At 41.8% G+C, this 22907-nt stretch overlaps 1 protein-coding gene across 4 annotated transcripts in view; it reads left to right on the forward strand.

Annotated features, from left to right (window-relative positions):
* Window positions 1–272: 272 nt before the first annotated feature.
* The window catches only part of LOC118396484 (non-muscle caldesmon-like), a 60613-nt gene continuing 37978 nt past the window's right edge, over window positions 273–22907 (forward strand). For 2 of the 4 annotated variants that reach the window (XM_035790725.2, XM_035790728.2), the window contains exons 1-2: window positions 277–616; window positions 15984–16136. In XM_035790725.2, coding sequence (XP_035646618.1) covers window positions 558–616; window positions 15984–16136 — 212 coding nt within the window. In that variant the 5' untranslated portion in view covers window positions 277–557. Of the gene's footprint in view, window positions 617–15983; window positions 16137–22907 lie in introns of all 4 variants that reach the window. The other 2 variants (XM_035790726.2, XM_035790727.2) reach the window with 2 other exon arrangements.

Raw genomic sequence — 22907 nt, forward strand, 5'->3', positions numbered from 1 at the left:
CTTAATCTGATCTAATCTGAGTGAAATTTGAGATCTGGGGAGTGCATAGGCTGGGCAACAGACAGAGAGACAGGGGGGTGTTAGGGGTCTGGATTAGAGAAGTCTGGGTTATCGTTTTACACCTCCCCCAGGGAAAGCCACATGACCCTGCAGAAGGGAGGTAAAAAGATGTTGGGCCACGTTCTGAGCACTCAATGAGAACCACATGTGGGAAAGAGGGAGAGGAGGAGGAGGGGAGGTGGGCAGTGACTAAAGCCTGTCTCTGTGAGAGGAAAGAGAGTGCTGCTCTGAACTCTCCTCACATTTTCAACAGGCTGCGCAGGGGACAGGATCTAAGAGAACAGGAATCCCTGTGTGTGTGTTTCTGTGTCTGTGTGTGTGTATGTCCGAGAGTGAATGAGTGGAAAAGGAGTACATAAATCTGTCTTATAGAAACATCCACGCTGGCCATTGGGCTCAGGACTGGAAGATACAGAGAGGTTATTCTGAGGAAGAAGAGGAGCTACACTGTCACATATTTGATCTGATTAAAAGGGGAAGAAGAGGAGAAAGGAGACATGTCACGTGCAATCCCGAGAAGAAACACCAGCAAGCAAGGTTTGCAGAACCTCTTGAAGTGAGTAAAAATATGAATACAGTTTTTGGAGTACAAATAGATTGAATAGAGAAAGAGAGTTAAGTATGCTGTTTATCAGAAGGGAAGAGCTAGAGAAAATGATAAAGAAAAGGTATGCTAGACACTTGTAAATTGAGTAAATAGTGCTATATTATTTTACAGCCAGCATGCTAGAGTAAATTGAGTTGTAGCTCCAGCCCCTTTCTCAAGCTCTTTGTCTTGTGGACACAAGGCAGCAATCAGGTTAATCCTTACTGTGACTGAGGCACAGGTACTGTGTGGCCTAAACAGCACACAACTCAAACACACGAAGCAACTGGAAAATTCAAGACAAAATGCTGTATACTAATCTAGGAATGGTCTTCAATTACAGCTGGTGTTGGTGTTCCGCGTATGGACGTGAGTCAGAACCTGTCCTCATTTAACTCAGAACACCCTTTCTTGGCTGAAGAAAACTGCTGCATTAATTTGTCTAAAATCCATATTTTACACAAAAAAATACACTGAACTGTTTGATATACTGCATAATATCATCCAAATGTTAAACCATGTGTCCATATATCCCCAGTTCTGGCCTCTCCTTAGTAAACATGTTTGTCTGATTGGGCACCAGAGGGAAGGATCAGTGTACTGTACTGTAGATGTGGGTCAGAGATCAGAGATCAGACCACACAGCAGCATACACAAAGCGTCTCCGAGTAGGAGTGCTGATCAAGGATCAGTTTTGCCTTTTAAATCACGTGTCTTTTAAATCATAATGACTAAGAGGCGGGGACCTGATCCTAAATCAGCACTCTTATTCTGAGACGCTTTATAAATACAGGCCCTGGGCTTTCTCCTGCTGCTCTGATTACAGGAGGGGTTATTCAATGACCATTGCCCTGGGTCTTATCACCGTTGACACAACCTGGACAGGCACTGAAGCAGAGAGCCACTCTGTCACCAGAGACAGACCTTTTCATCAGCCCTCCTGGCTAGGTTGTTTGTTGTTCCTTCAGGAGGCTTGGAGGGTGGTGGAAGAGAGAGGGAGAGATAAGTAGAGAGAGAGAGAGAGAGATAGAGGGACAGAGAGAGGGAAGAAAAGAGAGATAAAGAGAAAGATTATGAGAGAGGTGCCCAAGGCTTTCTCTTCTGACTGTAGCTGAGGGAAATTCCGTCAAACCTGTGTCAGAAGTGACGGGTGACTTGGGCAGCGCGATTGTGAAAGAGGCTGCTTATGGGTGGTGACAAGTTAGGTCTTTTTCCTTCTTTTTTTCATTCCTCCAGTGTTGCTCTATGGGAGAAAGCAGGTAGTGAAAGAACAGTGTAGGTACTCTGTAAACTCTCAAAATGAAGAGGGGTAGAGCATGGCACTTGCAACGCCAGGGTTATAGTTTGATTCCCAAGGGGGACCAGTACGAAACAAGTCTGCATAAGAGCATCTGCTAAATTACTGTAAATGGACATAACATGAGACATGGAAATAACATTGATTCCATCTAAAGAGAACCAATACAGTCCCATTAACGGACAGTCTTATTTACTTCCCAGTTTGAAGGAACACATAATACTGTTTGGGAAAGGGACCTTAAGACACTTCAACCATTATGATCAACAAAAGAATACATGAAAGAGAGTGAATGAGTGCTGCATTCAGTCTTCAATGAAAATACAATCCTTTTGTTTTGTGGGTATTTTTTCAGGACTGCCAAAAAATATTTTCTCGCACACTTGTCTCTCACACACTTGTCCCTTTGAAATGCTCTGCCAGTTGCTTTGACATGCCAATGAGAAGGCTGTTTATCTTTAGGCACGGTGTTAAAGATGTGATTAACATCCAATGACAACATGTTTCAAACCGGTGTCGTCCCACAGCTTTTTGATGAACCTGATTATGGGTGTGCGTGCGTGCGTGTGTGTGTGTGTTACCTTTTACTAGCCTTCTTGTTTACTCTGATGTTGCCATTTCTGAGTTAGGATGTTTTTACACATATCATACTGTAGACATAATTATACAAAATGTATGAGGGGAGGTGCCACTGGTCACAGATGTCAGTTCAAGTTTTAATTTACATTTGATCGAGTTGTCAACTAATATGAATTCAACATGAAATCAAAAATTTGAAACATGTCATTGTATTTAGGTTTAAAGTTCCCAAAATGCCTTTACATTGATGACATTCTGCGAATCCATTCAGTTGATTCAATGTCATAAAATGTTAGTTGTTGTTGAAATCATATGGAAACAACGTTGGTTCAGCTAGACCCGCTGATTGGCCAGCTCATCCTCTTCAGATGTATGACATCATATTCTATGAGTGAATAGCAAGCATTTTCTAAACGGTCTGTTTGAGAAAAGTTTGAGGTGGGGTTTTTTGAAGTGTTTTTTTTTTCTCCAATTTATGCTTTGACCACAAATGTGAGTATAAGATGAGTCGGCAACATTATTTGGGTATGAGTTAACAGAACATTAACTTTTAAAAGTGAGGGCAGTGGTGGAAAAAGTACACAATTGTCATACTTGAGTAAAAGTAAAAAGTAAAAGTAAATGCTATACATCAAATTCTATATTTTAAGCAAACCAGATGCCAGACAGAGACACATTCCCATACTCAGAGGCAGTAGGGATGACAATGCATTATATTGATAGGTGCATAAATTGGAACATATTGCTGTCCTGCCTGAGCATTTGAAATGTAGTACTTTCAGGTGTAGGGGACAATTTCTGGGAGTAAAAAGTACATATTTTCTTTAGGAATGTAGTGGAGAAAAAAGTAAAAGTTGTCAAAAATATAAATAATAAAGTAAAATAGATATACTCTCCCAAAAAATGACTTAAGTAGTACTTAAGTAGTATTTTACTTGTGTACTTTACACCACTGAGTGAGGGAACCGTTAGGAGGGGAGTAGAATGCTCTTCAACCAATGTGTTTAGGGAACAGTCATAAACACTACAGCCAGGCCAGGGAGTGCATCAGAGCTGAGTCCCAAGAAGCAGTTGGGCTAATCCTCAGTGCAGATGGTGCCACTCTGGGAGAGTGGAGAGAGATGGATGACATCAGTTTCAGACAGACACTCCTCCATCCCATCCCTTCCTTAGAAAGTGTCTGATTATGCCAAACCTCTCATCCGCTTGTCTGAAGGCTCTGTTTCCTCAGATATACTATTAAGTGAGTCCCATCCCATCATTAGAAGGTGTCTGACAATGCCAAACCCTTGTAGTATTTTGGAAGCGTTTTTGTATTTTTGTATTTTTATTTACAGATTTTCACCCCCGCAATGAAAGTATGGTTTTCAGTTTGTTCATGAACCCTCATCATCTTGTCTAAATATTATGTTGTCTCAGATTTACTATCAAGTGAGAAAGAGATATTGATGTTAGAAGCCAAACAAACTCAAAGTTTAGTCTTATTATTGTTTTTTTTTTAAACGCACTTACACTAAGCAATGAAACTGCCCTCTCAGAAAAATCACTTGACATAAGTGTAGCTTGGCTAGCTGCGCTTGTGTCATAGAGATTTTTCTGAGATTGTTTCCATTTTTGTTCTGTTTGTTTTTGTCGGTATTGACATGCCGCTCTTTGAGGTACCAGATGAGGCCTCTAAACACGTTTTATCTCATGTTGTAACATTCATTTGAATGGGTCAAGAAAGGCATGTTGGTCTGTTTTGAATGAAGTGAGAGAGAGACAGAGAGAGTGAGGGCGCCTCCTCTGATAGATACACAAACTACCTAATCCCACACGGTGAGATAAGATGATATGCAAATAGTTTCACCAGAGCTGCTCATTGGACAGCTTTATCATGGTATTCCATGCAGTTGAGAAATTACGTGCGCATATACAGTTCCAGTCAAAAGTTTGGACACAGATACTCATTCAAGGGTTTTTCTTTATTTTGACAATTTTCCACATTGTAGAATAATAGTGAAGACATCAAGACTTTGAAATAGCACATATGGAATCATATAGTAACCAAAAAACTGTTAAACAAATCAAAATATATTTTAGATTCTTCAAAGTAGACACCCTTTGCCGTAAAGACAGCTTTGCATTTTCTCAACAAACGTTATAAAAACATATATATTTCACCTATATTTAACTAGGTAGGCCCGTTGAGAACAAGTTCTCATTTACAACTGCCACCTGGCTAAAGATAAAACAAAGCAGTGCGACAAAAACAACAGCAGAGTTACACGTTAAAAAAAACTTACAGTCAATAACACAATAGAAAAGAAAAATAGAAAAAGCTATGTACAGTGTGTGCAAATGTAGAAGATTAGGGAGGTAGGCAATAAATAGGCAATAGAGGCAAAATAATTACAATTTAGCATTAACACTGGAGTGATAGACGTGCAGAGGATGACGTGCAAGTAGAGATACTGGGGTGCAAAAGAGCAAGAGGGTAAGTAATAATATGGGATGAGGTAGTTGGGTCTGCTATTTACAGATTGGCTGTGTACTGGTACAGTGATCGGTAAGCTGCTCTGACAGCTGATGCTTAAAGTTAGAGAGGGATATATAAAGGCCCCAGCTTCAGAGGTTTTTGCAATTCGTTGACCAGTGCAGTATACCTGCTGGAGCCCATGCTGCAAGTGGGTGTTACTATGGTGACCAGTGAGCTGAGATAAGGCGGGGCTTTACATAGCAAAGATTGTAGTTGACATTATAGACGACCTGTATATATATGACTACATCCAGTAGTCTATCACAGTAGTCACCTGGAATGAGGTAGTCACCTGGAATGAGGTAGTCACCTGGAATGAGGTAGTCACCTGGAATGTTTTTCCAACAGTCTTGAAGGAGTTCCCACATATGCTGCTACGCACTTGTTAGCTGTTTTTCCTTCACTCTGCGGTCCAACTCATCCCAAACCATCTTAATTGTGTTGAGGTCTGGTAATTGTAGAGCCAAGGTCATCTGATGCAGCACTCCATCACTCCCCTTCTTGGTAAAATAGCCCTTACAGAGCGTGTAGGTGTGTTTGTTCATTGTCCTGCTGAAAACAAATGATAGTCCCACTAAGTGCAAACCAAATGGGATGGCCTATCGCTGCAGAATTCTGTGGTAGCCATGCTGGTTGTGTGCCTTGAATTGTAAATATTCACAGACAGTGTCACCAACAAAGCACTCCCACACCATCACACCTCCTCCTCCAGGCTTCATGGTGGGAGCCACACATGCGAAGATCATCCTTTCACCTACTCTGCGTCTCTCACAAAGACATGGCAGTTGGAACCAAAAATCTCACATTTTGGACTCATCAGACCAAAGGACAGATTTCAGCCGGTCAAATATCCATTGCTTGTGTTTCGTGGCCCAAGCAAGTCTCTTCTTCTTATTGGCGTCCTGTAGTAGTGGTTTCTTTGCCGCAATTCAACCATGAAGGCCTGATTCACACAGTCTCTGAACAGTTGATGTTGAGATGTGTCTTTTACTTGAACTCTGCAAAGCATTTATTTGGACTGTAATTTCTGAGGCTGGTAACTCTAATGAACTTATCCTCTGAAGCAGAGATAACTCTTGGTCTTTCTTTCCTGTGGCGGTCCTCATGAGAGTCAGTTTCATCACAGCGCTTGATGGTTTTTGTGACTGCACTTGAAGAAACGTTCAAAGTTCTTGAATTGTTCCCTGATTGACTGACCTTCATGTCTTAAAGTAATGATGGACTGTCGTTTCTCTTTGCTTATTTGAGCTGTTCTTGCCATCATATGGACTTGGTCTTTTACCAAATAGATTTTCTGTACACCACCCCTAACTTGTCACAGCACAACTTAATGTCTCAAATTCAATAACACTTTTGTTTGGTTATTACATGATTCCATATGTGTTATTGCATTGTTTTGATGTTGATACAATGTAGAAAATAGTAAAAAAGAAAGAAAAAACATTGAATGAGTAAGTTCATCCAAACTTTTGACCAAATAAGAATACGAACAAAGTAAATTACATTATAATAGAATAAACATTTGAGCATAAGTATTATACAGGAACACACAATTTAAAATACAATATTTACACGAATATTGGGGAAGGGGGGATGGGGGCAAATGTATCAATTGAGCAGTATAATAAGAGTCTGGTAGCAACAGTTGTGATGTGTGCTAAGGTGAGGAGAATCAGAGCAGGTCCAGTTCAAGTGTTCAGTAGTCTTATGGCTTGTAGATAGGAACTGTCTCTGAGCCTCTTGGTATGAGACCTCATGCTCCGTCACCGTTTGTCCGACGGTAAGGGAGAGAACAGCTTGTGGCTGGGGTGTGTGGGGTCCTTGTTTATGCTGCCCCGGGGTGGCATGCCGAATTTCTTCAGCCGCCTTAGGAAGTAGAGACACTGTTGCACCCTCTTGACAAGAGTGGTGGTGTTGTTGGTTCATGACATGTCCTTGGTGATGTGGATGCCAAGGAAGTTGAAACTCGTGACTCTCTCTACTACAGTCCCATTGATATGGAACGGTGCATGTTCCCTCCTCTACTTCTTGAAGTCAACAATCAACTGCTTTGTTTTGGTGACATTGAAGAAGAGTTTGTTGTCCTGCCACCACAATGCCAGTAAACTTACCTCCTCCCTGTAGGCTGACTCATCGTTTGGTTATCATGCCTACAACCGTGGTGTCATCAGAAAACTTGATGCTGGAGTTGGGGTCATGCAAAGGCAGGCAGACATGGGTGAACAGGGAGTACAGCAGAGGACTGAGGACACACCCCTGGGGGGCTCTGATGTTAATAGTCAGTGTGGAGGAGGTGTTGTTGCCATTTCTCACGGCCTATGGTCTGCCCATCAGGGAGTCTAGGGTCCAATTGCAGAGGGTGGTGTCCAGACCCAGGGCTCTGAGCTTGGTGTCAAGCTTGGAGGGAACAAAATAGTTGAATGCTGAACAGCAGTCAATGAACAGCATTCTCACATAGGTTTTCCTCTTGTCCAGATGTGTTAAAAGCCAGGTGAATAGCGATGGAAATGGCATATTCCGTGGATTTGCTGGAGAGGTAGGATTGGAGTGGGTCTAGTGTGGCTGGCATCCTGGCATCAATGTGGGCCATGACCAACCTCTCAAAGCACTTCATGATGAACGAGGTGAGCGCGACGGGGCTCTAGTCATTTGGGCATGTAACCTTGTTTTTCTTAGACACCAGGATGATGGTGGTCTCCTTAACCTCTTGCTCCTACCTGACACGCAGGCGTCCCATCTAGACATCTGGAAATGCAAATGCACTACGCTAAATGCTAATAGCACTCGTTAAAACTCAAACGTTCATTAAAATACACATGCAGGGTATTGAATTAAAGCTACACTCGTTGTGAATCCAGGAAACAATTCAGATTTTTAAAATGCTTTTCGGCGAAAGCATGAGAAGCTATTATCTGATAGCATGTAACACCCCAAAAGACCCGCAGGGGACGTAAACAAAATAATTAGCATAGTCGGCGCTACACAAAACGCACAAATGAAATATAAAACATTCATTACCTTTGACCATCTTATTTGTTGGCACTCCTAGATGTCCCATAAACACTATTGGGTCTTTTTTCGATTAAATCGGTCCATATGTAGCCTAGATATCGATCTATGAAGACTGTGTGATCAACAAAAAAATTGCGTTTTATAACGTAACGTCATTTTTAAATTAAAAAAGTTGACGATAAACTTTCACAAAACACTTCGAAATACTTTTGTAATGCAACTTTAGGTATTAGTAAACGTTAAAAAGCGATCAAATTGATAACGAGGCAATGTATATTCTATAGCTGTACGTCTGGAAATAATGTCCGGGTAAATCTCAACCAAAATATCCGGTCGGAGACCTGAAGAAATGGGCTGTCTCTTCTTCGTTTTACCAAGAAACAAAGCCTAGGCAAATGACAAGACTGTTGACATCGTGTGGAAGCTGTAGGTATTGCAACCTCGGCCCCATTTAATGTGGATCACCTTTATCAATCGGTTGAAGTGGCGCATGGATATATTTTTCCATTTTCAGTGATCAGATTTTCCTGCACTTTTCGATGAAACGCACATTCTGTTATAGTCACAGCCGTGATTTAACCAGTTTTATAAACGTCTGAGTGTTTTCTATCCACACATACTAATCATATGCATACATCATATACTATATTCCTGGCATGAGCAGCAGGGCGCTGAAATGTTGCGCGATTTTTAACAGAATGTTCGAAAAAGTAGGGGGTAGGAGTAACAGGTTAAAGCAGGTGGGGACTACAGCCTGGGACAGGGACAGGTTGAATATGTTCAAGAAGATGACCGCAAAGAAGACGCCCGCCAGCTAGTCAGCACGCACTCTGAGGACATAACCAGGGATGCCAACTGGGCCAGCGGCTTTTGAGAGTTTTCCTCACATCAGCCTTGGAGAGCGAAAACACCTGGTTGTCCAGTGCAGCGAGAGTCTCCCTGGATGGTTTGGTATTTTCTGCCTCGAAGTTAGCGTAGAATGTGTTAAGCTGGTCTGGCAGGGAGGCTTCGGTGGGCACCTCACAGCTGGATTTTCCTTTGTAGTCTATGATAGTCTGTTGACCTTGCCACACGTAACGCAAGTCTGAGTTGTCGAACATCAATTCAAGTTAGAGTCTGTATTGTCTTTTTGCACCCCTAATGGATTTGCGGTGCTCAGACCTGCTTGCCTTTTTTGCGTTGCGCACCACCGAGTCATCTGGGTTCCCAGATGTAATAAATTAGCTGAGCTCCTCTCATTTCGTAACTTGTTCAACCACTTCTTGGAAAATTAGTATCTTCAGTATCGTCAACAACATGGTATTGTGACTAGCTGATGTAATGGCCTCCACAAAGTAAGTGTTCTAACTTGTTTCATGACAACCATGAGATCATCATGGAAAGGTTTCCCAACAATACCCCCTCTCAGTGTCTGTCTGTCTTTTATCAGGGGATGTTATTATTTAATAATTCAGCAAGTAAACAACATAACTTATTTTGTTAAACATGTGCTATTAACCTTTCTAATTTACGCTAATAACGACTTTGTTTGTGAAATGCTTACTTTGTTACCTAATGCATCTGTAGTCAAGTATTACTTTACTACTTACAACGATCAAGCAAGCGCTGTGTTTATGTACAAATTCTACACAACAGCAGGAATATATGTTCCTGTCCTCTTCTGATCTTTGTGGTCTCTGGGTGGCCAGTCTGGTTCTTTAACAGCCAGGTGTCAAACCTAACATGGGACTCAGAAATTAGGGAATGAATTACCAGAGGGGTTCACATTTTTGCCACATCATCATTCCTACACCCTCAGTGCACCTGAAAGCTTTATTGTTGGGGTAGATCATGTCCTTAACTTCCAGAGGGAAAAGGACTCAGGCTGCCAATGTTTCGGCCTGTATTTTGCCAACCAAATACATTATCATGAAACATTGTAATTGCTTGTGATACCCTGGCTTCTGTTAGGTTAGTTTTAGATCGCCAAACTTCCCCATCTCTGAACCTCCAGTCTGAAACCCAGGAGTAGCCTTCATCTCTGTGGGTTAAGGTTGTTGGTGGCCTATGCTCCAGGAGGAGTTAAAACCCTCTGGCAGTTCCTGTTACGGGGTCTAGTTAATAGGTAATCAACTAGCTGCTCTGTTACCCCGCATGTAGGGACTTGAACATGACTATTGAACTTGACATTCATGCCGTTTTAATGAATTCTTCTAACATATCATACTAAAACACGGGATCAGAAGTGGCTCGAAAGCCACGCACTTGTTATTTTTGTAGCTAAGTACAGTATAGGCTTAGTTACATTCCATAGTCAAAGAAACACCGTTGTCTAATGCTAAATACACTACAGCATAGTGCTCACCTTGTTGTTAGCTGGCTAGCTAGCATCACCACTTACCTCGTTGACTGAAGGCAAAGAGATCTCCTATTCCATCGCCGTGGAAGTAAACAATCAATCTCCAAAACCTAAAAAACAAATGTTTTACCTTTATTTTCCAAGGTTAGTCTCATTGAGATTAACAATCTCTTTTACAAGAGAGACATGACCACAAATGTTGCATACACTGTACACAAAGTTGCATACACATTTACAACATAAAAAAACAAAACAATACAGTTTAGAAAACATCAATTTACACAATGAACAGGAAGATGGTTTGGGAAAGTGTGGCGCAACTAGGGGTCAAAACATTCACAGACCACCACTTAATTTTCCACCATAGTGTTTAACATAGCTTCAAACTAATTTAAAGCAATTTCATCTGACAGAGTTGAGTCTGGACAATACCAAAGGCAGACTGCAGTTCTTCAAAGGCCTCATTCAGTAATGAAGCACAACAACTGTGTCATTAGCTTAAAATTAGCATTTGACACAATTCTATTAACAATATTAATATAGATATAGGGGTAGCCTAGTGGTTAGAGTGTTGAGCCAGTAAGCAAAATGTTCCTGGATCAAATTCCTGAGCTGACAAGATAAAAATCTGTTGTTCTACATCTAACAAGGCAGTTAACCCACTGTTCCCTGGCAGGCCGTCATTGTAAATAAGAATTTATTCTTAACTGACTTGCCTAGTTAAAAAGGATTAAAAGAATAGATAATTAACAACATTCGTCCAAGAACAGAGCCCTATTGCACTCCTTTCTGGATAGTTAACATAACAGATGACTTGACATCAAACTGGACACACCGCATTCCTGCAATGCAAGTTGGATGAAGAAAGTAGCTTCATGAATACCTTCTCGACCCCTTGGAGTCAGAAACGCTGGCTCAAGCTCCTGTTTGTTGTCTCCGTGGTGCCTGAGGTATATCAACGCAAGCAGCACAAATTACTGGCTCAAAGCCATTTTACCAGTCACTGATGATATCCTGATTGTAGGCTACAGTGGCACAACGAACAAGCAGAATGCAACGAAGTTGTGAAGCTTCTAGCACTGATGGAGCACTGTCGACTGTCACGCTGGTATAAAGGATTTGGAGACAGGCGCAGGAATACACAATAGAGGTTTTTAATATACCCAAAACAAACACGTATACAAAACACTGGGCTGTACCCAAACAAAAGAGCGAGGGTAAACCTTGTTGAACGATACGGGACGATACCCGTAATACAAAATATATAAAGCATGCAGCATAACAGCTTCACCAACTCATAGGTACTCACACCAACAATGGACATGGAAACAATAACCAACAAAGACAGAGGGAAGAGATGGAACATATATAACATACTAATCAGGGGAAATGGGAACCAGGTGTGTGTAATCAGACATGACAGTCCAGGATTGATGATCCTGTTCAGTAAACCCTAGAACGCCAGTGACGTAGATCTCCGGATCTGGTGAACAGAATGAGGATCAGTACCGAGGGGATCCGTGACACTGACCAGTTAAGGTGCGCCTTGGCCTTCTAGAAACTATAATTCAAAGTGAAAGGCACTTCTATTGCCACATCCTCTCAGGCAAAGGCCTGCAGCCGGACAAAGAGAAAGTAAGAGTGATCCTCATTATGCCAAACCCGACTGATGCAAAAGGAGAGCAGCATCTTATCAGCTTTGCAAACTATCTCTCAAAGTTCATGCCAACCCTGTCAGCAGTCTGTGAGCTTCTACGACGACTGCTGGACGACTGCTATCCAAACACGAGGCTGCGGTGCAGGAGATTAACTTCTCTAGGGTAGGGGGCAGTATTTTGACATCCGGATGAAAAGCATGCCCAAAGTAAATGGCCTGTTACTCAGGTCCAGAAGCTATATGCATATCCAGAAGCTAGGATATCTTCTTGAGTGTAGGGGGACGGATTTTCGTTTTTGGCTAAAAGACTGAAACTGCCTATTTCTCAGGCCCAGAAACTAGAATATGCATATAATTGTCAGATTAGGATAGAAAACACTCTAAAGTTTCCAAAACTGTCAAAATCTTGTCTGGGTGTATAACAGAACTGATATTGCAGGTGAAAACCTGAGGAAAATCCAACAAAGAAGTGCTGTTTTTCCTGAAAGCTCTCTGTACCATTGGATGCCTTGCCTCCATTTAAAGGGATATCAACCAGATTCCTTTTCCTATGGCTTCCTCAACGTGTCACCAGTCTTTAGATCTAGTTTCAGGCTTTTATTTTGAAATATGAGGGAGAAAGATCACATTGTGTCAGTGGATAGCTGGGTGTTCGCAGAGTTTTGCTTGCCCAACAGAGTGGGGCAGCCATTGTCTCTCCCACTCCTATTGAAAAAGCTACAGTCCCGGTTGATATAATATCGATTATATATTTTAAAGATTTACCTATGTTCATTTAAAGATTAACTTCTTGTTAAACCAACCACAGTGTCATATTTATAAAATGCTTTTCGGCGAACGCATACCTAGCCCAGAACATAGGTAGCCCAGAACATAGCCCAGTTGACAAATTATTTCAAACAGTAACCAGCCAAGCAGAAGCGTTACAAAACTCAGAAATGGAGATCAAATTAATCCCTTAGCTTTGATGATCTTCATATGGTGGCAATCAGAAGACATTAATTTACCCAATAAATGTTCCTTTTGTTCGATGAAGTCTCTTTATATCCAAAAATCTCAGTTTTGTGAGCGCGTTTTCTTCAGTACAGGCTCAAACTCAGTCAAAACAATCAGACAAAAAAATCCAAATTTTATCCGTATAGTTCATAGAAACATGTCAAACGATGTTTATATTCAATCCTCAGGTTGTTTTTTAGCCTAAATGATCTATAATATTTCAACCAGACAATAACGTCGTCAATATAAAAGGTAAACAATAAATGCACATGCTCCTGAAAAAACACTGCGTCATGTTAGGGTCCACTCGTTCAGACTGGTCTTACTCCCTCATTTATAAGAATACAAGCCTGAAACGATTTCTAAAGACTGTTGACATCTAGTGGAAGTCATAGGAACTGCAAATGGATACTGTAATGGCATTGAATAGAAAACTACAAAACCAAAAAGAAAACTACTTCCTGAATGGATTTTTCTCAGGTCTTCGCCTGCTATATCAGTTCTGTTATACTCACAGACACAATTTTAACAGTTTTGGAAACTTTAGACTGTTTTCTATGCAAATCTACCAGTTATATGTATATCATATCTTCTGGGCCCGAGTAGCAGGCCGTTTAATTTGTGCATGCTTTTCATCCAAAATTTTGAATGCTGCCCCCTACCCTAGAGAGGTTAAGAACATAATGTAGTGTTGTTACGTTTGCACTTTCTATTGAAAAGGATGATGTTAAGGGATATAGTTGATAGGTAATCAGCTAGCTGTTCTGTTATCCAGACCCTGCATGTAGGGACTTGTACAATACTTGAACATGGCTTTTGAACATGACATTCGTGTCTCTTTATTCATTAATCTAACATATCATACTGAAACCGTTCCCATTCCAGGAACTCCCGCTAATCACACTCACCTGTGACACACAACACTGACCCATCTGCTCTGGAGAGGCATTTGCCTGTTTGTCTTCAGTTTTGTGTGGCGACAGGAGTGGCCTGCTCAGGCTTGCTCTGGTGTGAATTTACAAAGGGGCAAAAACCGCCCCAAATACATTCCCTCAACAGTCTCACTGTCGGAGTCTGGCTCCTTGGCCCTGCGGCTGTTGCTTTTGAACGTTATTCGGAGGAAGTCGAGCTTAGACATTGATACAATTGTCAGGAAAGGCAACATAAGCCCCAATGTAAACCAGATTCTGTAAACCATATTCTTTGGAGTGTCTTTTCTCACTACTGTGAGAGTGAGTTCATGGAAATAAAGCTATTACAGATCGGTTACAGATCTAAAAGATGGAGTGAGAAAATGGGTCACTTAGATTAGGTTTAAACGAGAACAGATTCTTTCTTTGTCAGAGGATGACAAAGAAAGAAAGGCCATCTATAATCCAGACACCAAAAAATGAATTACATCATCATCTGAGTCAGACGTTTGACTTGTGCCAAGAATGAGATAATCCCTTAATGCTGATTAAAGGAAAAATAATAAGAGGTTATAATAGTTAAGTCAGAGAGCCTTGGTCCTGAAACGTCCACTACTACCATACCAACTGGCTGTGCTTGCGTCCTTGTCTCCACAATGGTTGTGTCCAAAAAGAATTGGAGACAAACTCACACAAATTATATTTTACCTCATAACTGATGTGTCAAATGTGCTATACTATGAAATCGCCTTTGTGAAATCGTGAAATAGCTTCCTGATTCACAACTCAGTGGTTTTGGGCACTTGGTCATGTCATTCTCCCCTGGCCTCTCTCTCTCCTACCTATTCACGCGGACCATAACTTCTATGCGAATGGAAAACAGGAAAGAAAGAAAGTGCCTGAAGGGAAAGGGAGGAGAGGGGAATGAGGGAACGAATCTGATGCTATTGCTTGTAACTGAAAATTACTAATGAGTGGTGGGGGGTTGATTTTACAGACCATCCCACCTACATGGCTCTTTATAGGGGGTGTTGTAAAATGGAGAGTCACTGAAACAGATGGGTTGATGGTCTCAGGTGGTGGTAACAACACACACACACACACACACACACACACACACACACGCACACAGGACCTGGGGTCTGGGACACATTAGGGCCCTATTAGTGACCTGAGCCTTCCTTAATTGATCCAGAAGCCAAATGGTTGTGTGTGCTGTCATCTGACACCCTGACACACAGATGGAACCTATTAACCTCCTGCATTCACCCTCAGGCAAATACAAATGTATGTTTGTGTGTGTGTGTGTTTTGTGTGCATGCGTGTGTGTGTGTGTTTGCGTGTGTGTGTATTCACCCTGAGGCTAATACCATGGTCCCTTCACTACACAACAGAGACATACAGCACAACAGACACGTCCATACGTGCTGTAGTATCTGCTCATCATAATCACAGAAAAATAGATGGCATGCACTTCCAGGCAATGTCTAAATTTATAAATCAGCGAGGGTGAACTTTAAACCCATTTTGCGTCCCATGGGGAGTTTGGTTTGTTCTGCCGTGGAGAAAGGGGAATAGACTGTTGTGATAAATATGTTGCTGCAGTAAAATGCAAACAAAAGGACAGCCACATGTGTATGCATGTTTACTGGTGCATGCTGTAGTGGGTGAGAGAATCTCATCTGTGGTGAGCTGAACGCTGGGCTTAGCGGAGGGCTTAGGCATTGTTTTAAAAACATCTTCTTTGGAGAGCCCAGGCCGAGCCCAGGATGATGACTCAGAGAATCCATGTCAGCTATAAATATAACGCTCAATGACAGACGGGGCTAAAAACAGTTCCTTATTTAGGTTCTAAAGCTACAGTCTGTGATTTTGAAAGCTGTTCAATGGTCATTTCCATTATTTATTACATTTGTTCCCTAGTCCCATATCTCAGAAGTATACCGAAACAAGTGGCAAGGACCCATTTAGTTGTTTTTCAAATCTCAGACTATAGCTTTAAACAATGCATCTCTCCGGCTCTCCACAGAATCACCACCCAAAGGAGCGTTGAGGATGCAGAGGAGGTGGAGCGAGAGCGTCGGCGGAGGGCCCGGGAATCCTTCCGCAGTATGGGCAGCAGCAGCACCTCGGACCCTGGAGGCCTTTCACTAGACAATGTGGTCCTGGCTGAGGACGGCCTGTAAGTACCCAAATACAGTCTTAGGAAAAAAAGGTGCCCTCTAGAACCTTAAAGGGTTCCTTGGCAGTACCCATAAAATAACCCTTTGAAGAACTCTATTTGATTCCAGGTAGAACGCTTTTGGTTCCAGGTAGAACCCTTTTGTGTTCCATGTAGAACCCTTTCCACAGAGGGTTCTACAAGAACCTGGAGCCAAAAAGGGTTCTCCTATAGGGACAGCCGAGGAACTCTTTTGGAACTCTTCTTTTCTAATTAGCTAAGAGTGTACTTTACTTTGACTCCTCCAAGATGATAATGGAGTTATTGAACCTATAGTAGATCAGTCATTTGTGATGACTCATTTCCTGTCCCAAACATTACTCATTCACCCGCTCAGTCATGTCCCATCTCTCAAATCTAAACTACAGTGTCTCTATTACAGTATGTTTTGGATTGTACTGATGCAATGATTTATATTAAGGGGTGTTTGTCAGACTTCCCAGCTGTGGATGCCTCAGTCTATCATATCATGGGAGTGCTACTGGGACGGTTAGTTCCCCCTGCTTGCCATACATTCAGTTGTTTATGGATCTGCTCCACAATCCTGAGGATGCGTGGTTACAACAAATAAATATTTCCTTTGGGAAAAGCCATTCATCTCCACATCTCCTCTTAATCCCTCTCTCTCTCTCTCCTCTCTCTACCCAAGTCGCTCTTCCTCCCTCTCTCTAACTCTCTCTCTCCCCTCTCTCCCCTTCATTCTCTCTCTTTTCTCTCTCTCTCTCCCGCACTCATTCCTTCAATCTCTCCGAGTGAAGAAGAACACACAGCTGCCTTCCCATTACAGCATCTCAGAAGAATGTTAACTACAAAGTGTCTTGAAAAATGACTACTATGTCATGGCCCTTATCATAACTGCCACTTTTAATCTCACATATTTAATAACAGACTGTCTCTCCAACACCTTCTTCAAGTGGGGAGAAGAGAGAGTAAAACAGCTGATCATGTCAATGGCTCCACGTTTCTAAACCTTTCTAAACCGGGTTACTTTAACTCTACCTATGTTAACATATTACCTCAATTACCTCGACTAACCGGTGCCCCCACACATTGACTCTGTGCTGGTACCCCCTGTATATAGCCTCGCTATTGCTATTGTTATTTTACAGCTGCTGTTTAATTATTTGTAACTTTTTGTTTCTATAATATATCTATTTTTTCATCTATTTTTTTTACTTAAAAGTTTTTCTTCTTAACTTCTTAAAGCATTGTTGGTTAAGAGCTTGTAAGTAAGCATTTCACTGTAAGGTCTACTACACCTGTTGTATTCGCCGCATGTGAGAAATACAATTTGATTTGATTTGATTTAGTGAATGACTTGACGTGTAATTGTTGCTTGATCATAAAACAGGCATTCGAAAATGTCAAAACCTTTTCAAGCACTCACTGTTCTCTTTCAGTTATTCATTTTGATATTTTACTCTGGCATTCACAAGAATCTCTAAGTAGCTCGAAGAACCAATCAAACACTTATGTCAGAGACAAACAGGTTGAGTGGCGAATGAGGGAGCCCCTCCCCTCTTACTAAAGAGCCACTCTGATCATTCTCACCTCTCTTCCTCTCAGAAGAGTTCTACTCTAGCTCTCCTCAGCATTACTTGATCTGTTTTCCTGTTTAACTGTTAACAGGTTTGCCGTTGAGGTTAAGCCGCCGAACGCAGGTTTTTCCATCTTTTGTGGTGGGTGACGTTACCGAAAGGAAAGTTTTTGCTTCCGTAAGAATTAGCCCATGGTGGGAAAAGTACCCAATTGTCATACTTGAGTAAAAAAATAATATCTTAATATAAAATGACTCAAGTAAAAGTTAAAGTCACCCAGTAAAACACTACTTGAGTAAAAGTCTAAAATTATTTGGTTTTAAAAATACTTAAGTATCAAAAGTAAATGTTATTGCTAAAATATACTTAATTATCAAGAGTTAAAGTATAAATCATTTAAAATTCCTTAAGCAAACCAGACAGCATGTTTTTTTGAATTTACACATAGCCAGGGAACACTCCAACACTCAGACATAATTTACAAACAAAGCATGTGTGTTTAGTGAGTCCACAAGATCAGAGGCAGTAGGGATGACCAGAGATGTTCTCTGTTTAGTGAGTCCACCAGATCAGAGGCAGTAGGGATGACCAGGGATGTTCTCTGTTTAGTGAGTCTGCCAAATCAGAGGCAGTAGGGATGACCAGAGATGTTCTCTGTTTAGTGAGTCCACCAGATCAGAGGCAGTAGGGATGACCAGAGATGTTCTCTGTTTAGTGAGTCCACCAGATAGTAGTAGTAGCACGAGGAATAAAATAAAATACACAAGAATGGAGCTATATACAGGGAGTATACGTACCAGAGGTACAAACTAACTGAGGTTTTATGCTTCCTGCAGGTCCTTTGACACTGGGGGAAGGCTGTCTTTCCAGCCACTATCTCGGCCTGTCATATAGGCTTAAACACGGACAAGGTGGGAAAACACCCCTTGTTATGTCGTTTCATGAAGGGGGTATGTTGCTTATGTCCAGTTCCCAAGCCTTTAGTCCCATCATGAATTTGTCTTTTGAGCTTGAAGCTATTTCACAGCGGCCTTTTTACCTCTGGAAAGTGTGGAGAAATATCTCTCCTTTAAGACCGCTTTAATGGTCGATTAGGTCTGCAATGCAAGTGACTGAACTACATGCACTGTCAGTTCAACATTCGTGACTACAGTTTGCCCTGGGATTTAACCCTGTTTTCCAACTTCGTCTTTTTACCTAAGGTCAGCGGCAATTACAATTGCAATCACTTTACAATCACTTTCTAGCTTGTGGCTTTCCACCTGCTGCCTTTCCCTTCTACAGAAGAGGAGCGGCTCCTCCGTTTGTGTCCAGTACGCGCACTGCGCATTTACTTGGATAGGACAAGAGCAATGCCAAGAGCAACCAACCCTTGTGTTCTGGGCAACTCCCTGCAAGGGGAGGCCCCTCTCTCGTCAACGGTTGTCACATTGGATTGTGGAAACTATTATATTGGCCAATAATAGCAGCTACAGGAGGGCCTGAGGGCTCACTCCAACAGAGTTATGGCTATCTCTTGGGCATTGTTCAATGAGATTAAAAGAGATTTGTGATGTGGCTTGTTTGGCAACCAGTTATACTTTTATGAGGTTCTACCGACTAGACATAACTGCACCTTCATTGACACATACTGCCCTCAGTGTCGGGGCCTCTGAGGGTTTATTTTTGTGAGACTGCCTGGATTCGTAGAGTATGTGCTATACAGGAGTTGGCCATATCCCACTGTGAGGTATTGAAACAAATATTTGAAAGAGAACTTAAAGTTACTTGCGTAACCCTGGTTCTTTGGTATATGAGTGAGATATTTCACCATATTCTCCTACTTGCAAGAGTGTGAAGAAGTTTTGCATGCTTGGGAAGGAACACAGTGTGGGAGAGTGGCTCTTTAGTATGAGGGGAGGGGCTTGCTCATTCACCACTTGATCTGTCTGTCTCCGACAAACGTGTATTATTGGTTCTTGGAGCTAGTTAGAGATTCTGGCGAATCCCAATGTGAGATACAGTATCTCACTCATAATATCAGAGAACCGGGGTTACACAAGTAACCTTAACCGGACCGCACACACGCCATCACGCGCATGTTGATTTGTCCCCCCACACCAGACACGATCAGGACACGTAGGTTGAAATATCAAAAACTCTGAACCAATTATATTAATTTGGGGACAGGTCAAAAAGCATTAAACATTTATGGCAATTTAGCTAGTTTGCTTGCTGTTGCTAGCTAATTTATCCTGTGATATGGCAACCAAATTTAAGGTGCATTACCTCAACGTACTAGACTGGAGTGTGGACCACAGTTCATCTGTCAATCACCCACGTGGGTATATGCTCCTAAAAACCAATGAGGAGATGACACGTGGGTATATTCAGTGCGGCAGGTAGCCTATTGTTTTGAGCATTGGACCAGTAACCGAAAGGTTGCTGGCTCAAATTCCTGAGCTGACAAGGTAAAAATATTTTTGTTCTGCCTCTGAACAAGGCATTTAAACCACTGTTCCTAGGCCGTCATGGCAAATAAGAATTTTTCTTAACTGACTTAAATAAAAAATAAATAAACATATGCTCCTAAAAACCAATGAGGAGATGGGAGAGGCAGGACTTGTCGAACGTCACAAATAGAGCTAAGTTCTATTTTAGCGCCTGGCTACGCAGACGCGCGTGAGCAGTGTGGGTGCAATGATTGAATAACATGTATGTGTGCATTTATTTTGCAATGCTCGCGCACACTACGCGTGCGGTCTGGGTAGCATGTAAATGTCCTCTTTGTCGCCAAAGGTCATAATAGTTCAGAGATCAAACTTCAAGACAACTGTCAAGATTGGTTTGGGGTTTGCTGTTATTCAATCTCTGTGTCGTTGACACTCGCGTGCTGCTCTCTCAACAACGTAATTACCAACCCAGATTCAGACTTGCTTCCTTTCTCGTTGTTTTCAGAGTATCATGACATGTCAGAGCCATTGCATAAACATTCCTCTCCAACCGGTGCCTGTAGCCTTTACAGGGCAGTGTCTTTGGTGCCAGAACGTGCCACTTCATAACATCTAAACAACATCTACATGACTAAACACCTGACAAATCACACCACCATAATTACTGCCCATTATTTCTGATAATATATATAACCTGCCATCTGGAAACATCAATTTACTTTAGTAGCTAACCTGTTTAATCAACATTGGAATGCCTGGTGGGAGCATTCCATTCAGCCAGCTCCTGCGAAGATGAAACACACTTTTATTACAGGGCTGTTTTAATGAATGGGGCATAGAGAGAATAAAGAAGTAGGGAGAGGGAGAGGGAGAAAGAGGTGCGCAGCTAATCTGTTAATCTCTCTTTCTGGTAATTGATAGAAGGTTCATGGAGTCGTTCAGGCAGATGCAGATGTTTGGACTAACCTGGGGAGACCCCTGTGAAGTTTACACAATTAAATATAACTACTAAATATCCTGTGGTCGTGTTGTATGAAAAGCAACACAGTATTGGTCTAGAGGCAAGTATCGTGCAGTGACTGCAGTAACGTTATAAGAAAAAAAATCAACACATTGTTAGTCTAGATTCTAGAGGTAGATATCGTGAGGTGACTGCTGTCTTTTTGTAACTAACATAAGAAAAACCCAGTGTTTATTCAGCAGGTGTTATGGTGAGGACAAAATGGCTGTGTGGTGATGAAAGGGTAGTTAACATATCTTCTGTTGCGTCTGGACCACAGCCATGTCAATATTGAGCAACCTGGGGGAACACGAGGACAGTGCTCCCTTGTGTACTTAAAACAAAATGATCTTCAAAAATGTAGGACATCTGGATTTTTTAGCTTTTCCACCATTTCAATACTTTGAAACAAATGAATAGCTCACAAAATAAAATGCTGATATGTACATTTATTATGATTGCATAGCGTTTTTGCCCTGTCAATTGTTTGTCAAAGAGGAGATGACGGTAAAATTCACAGCCTTATCCACTTTTATCACCATCTAGGCTCCCCACCCACTGCCTATCCACCATGGCCCCCACATGATTGCCTACCATGACCCTCACATTGGGCTCTGCCTCTCTCCCTGCAGTTAGTCTAAGCCCTTGTTTACACTGGCTATTAATAAGCGCTCATTACAGAAATCACTTAATTTAATGTCGGTTGAAGGAAGGTAGCGGCTCTCGACTCCCAGGTGCCAGTTCATTTGTCCAGATGTGTTGTCCCTGGGTCCCCGCAGGGCCTGTTGTCCTCATAGGCCCCTTGTCTGTTTGACTCTCTATCCCCTGGTATCACCATTAAGATTAGCCTCTGTACTAAAATAACCCAGAGCTGATTCAGTGTTCAGCTGTAGCAATCTCAGTTATTGTCATCACTCCTCTCCCAACCCAAGTGTGAGTGTGTGTGTGTGTGTGTGTGGTGGGGGGATTCACCACACACACACACACACACACACACTTGGCTTGGGATAGGAGTGATGAGGTGTGGGTGGAAATAAAAACACAACACACCACATATACACGCATACATATGTTAGCCTGTGGCACCGGCTGTAGAGGAGGAATAACACCAGAGTCTACAGAGGGCTGTTCCAGCTGTTTTCCTGCATTGTGTGTTTGATCTGGTCCTGTTGGTGTTAATTGATGGGCTCAGCAGCTCCAGTCCGCATTTACACCTCTCATCCTGCTATCCATCCCCAGCATTCGCTAGGCCGCTGGGAGACAGCTTTGTAAGCTGTGTGTGAGCCACGGACGCTCTCACTGACACTGTAGTTGACATGTTTAGCCTTTACTGTAGAAGCCATGTTTGCCACATACTACAGAACACATTTGGCACTTTGGGATGTTTCACGCCAACCAAAACATCTCACTGGTGGTCATATTGGTGGTCATATTACAAAGCTGTCCTCTCTCCACCATCTGACTCAGTTTAGCTTTAAAAGGATCGTAATAAGTAGTCCTATTACCTTAATGATTGGATTTACAGGCACTTATTCAAAGGAAATTGAACATTACAGCCATAATGGTTAGTTTTATCCAGATGTGTTCTTCCTTGCCACATTCTTTAAGGGCTTTCTGACATTGTCGAGGGTTGTAAATGATTACAATGTTTTCAGGCTCAGTTAGGCAATCGTTGCACCTATATATATATATATATATATATATATATATAGTTATTTTACTAGGCAAGTCAGTTAAGAACAAATTCAATTTTTCAATGACA

Source organism: Oncorhynchus keta, chromosome 17 (assembly GCF_023373465.1).
Source record: "Oncorhynchus keta strain PuntledgeMale-10-30-2019 chromosome 17, Oket_V2, whole genome shotgun sequence".
In the NCBI taxonomy this organism is placed as follows: Eukaryota; Metazoa; Chordata; class Actinopteri; order Salmoniformes; family Salmonidae; genus Oncorhynchus; species Oncorhynchus keta.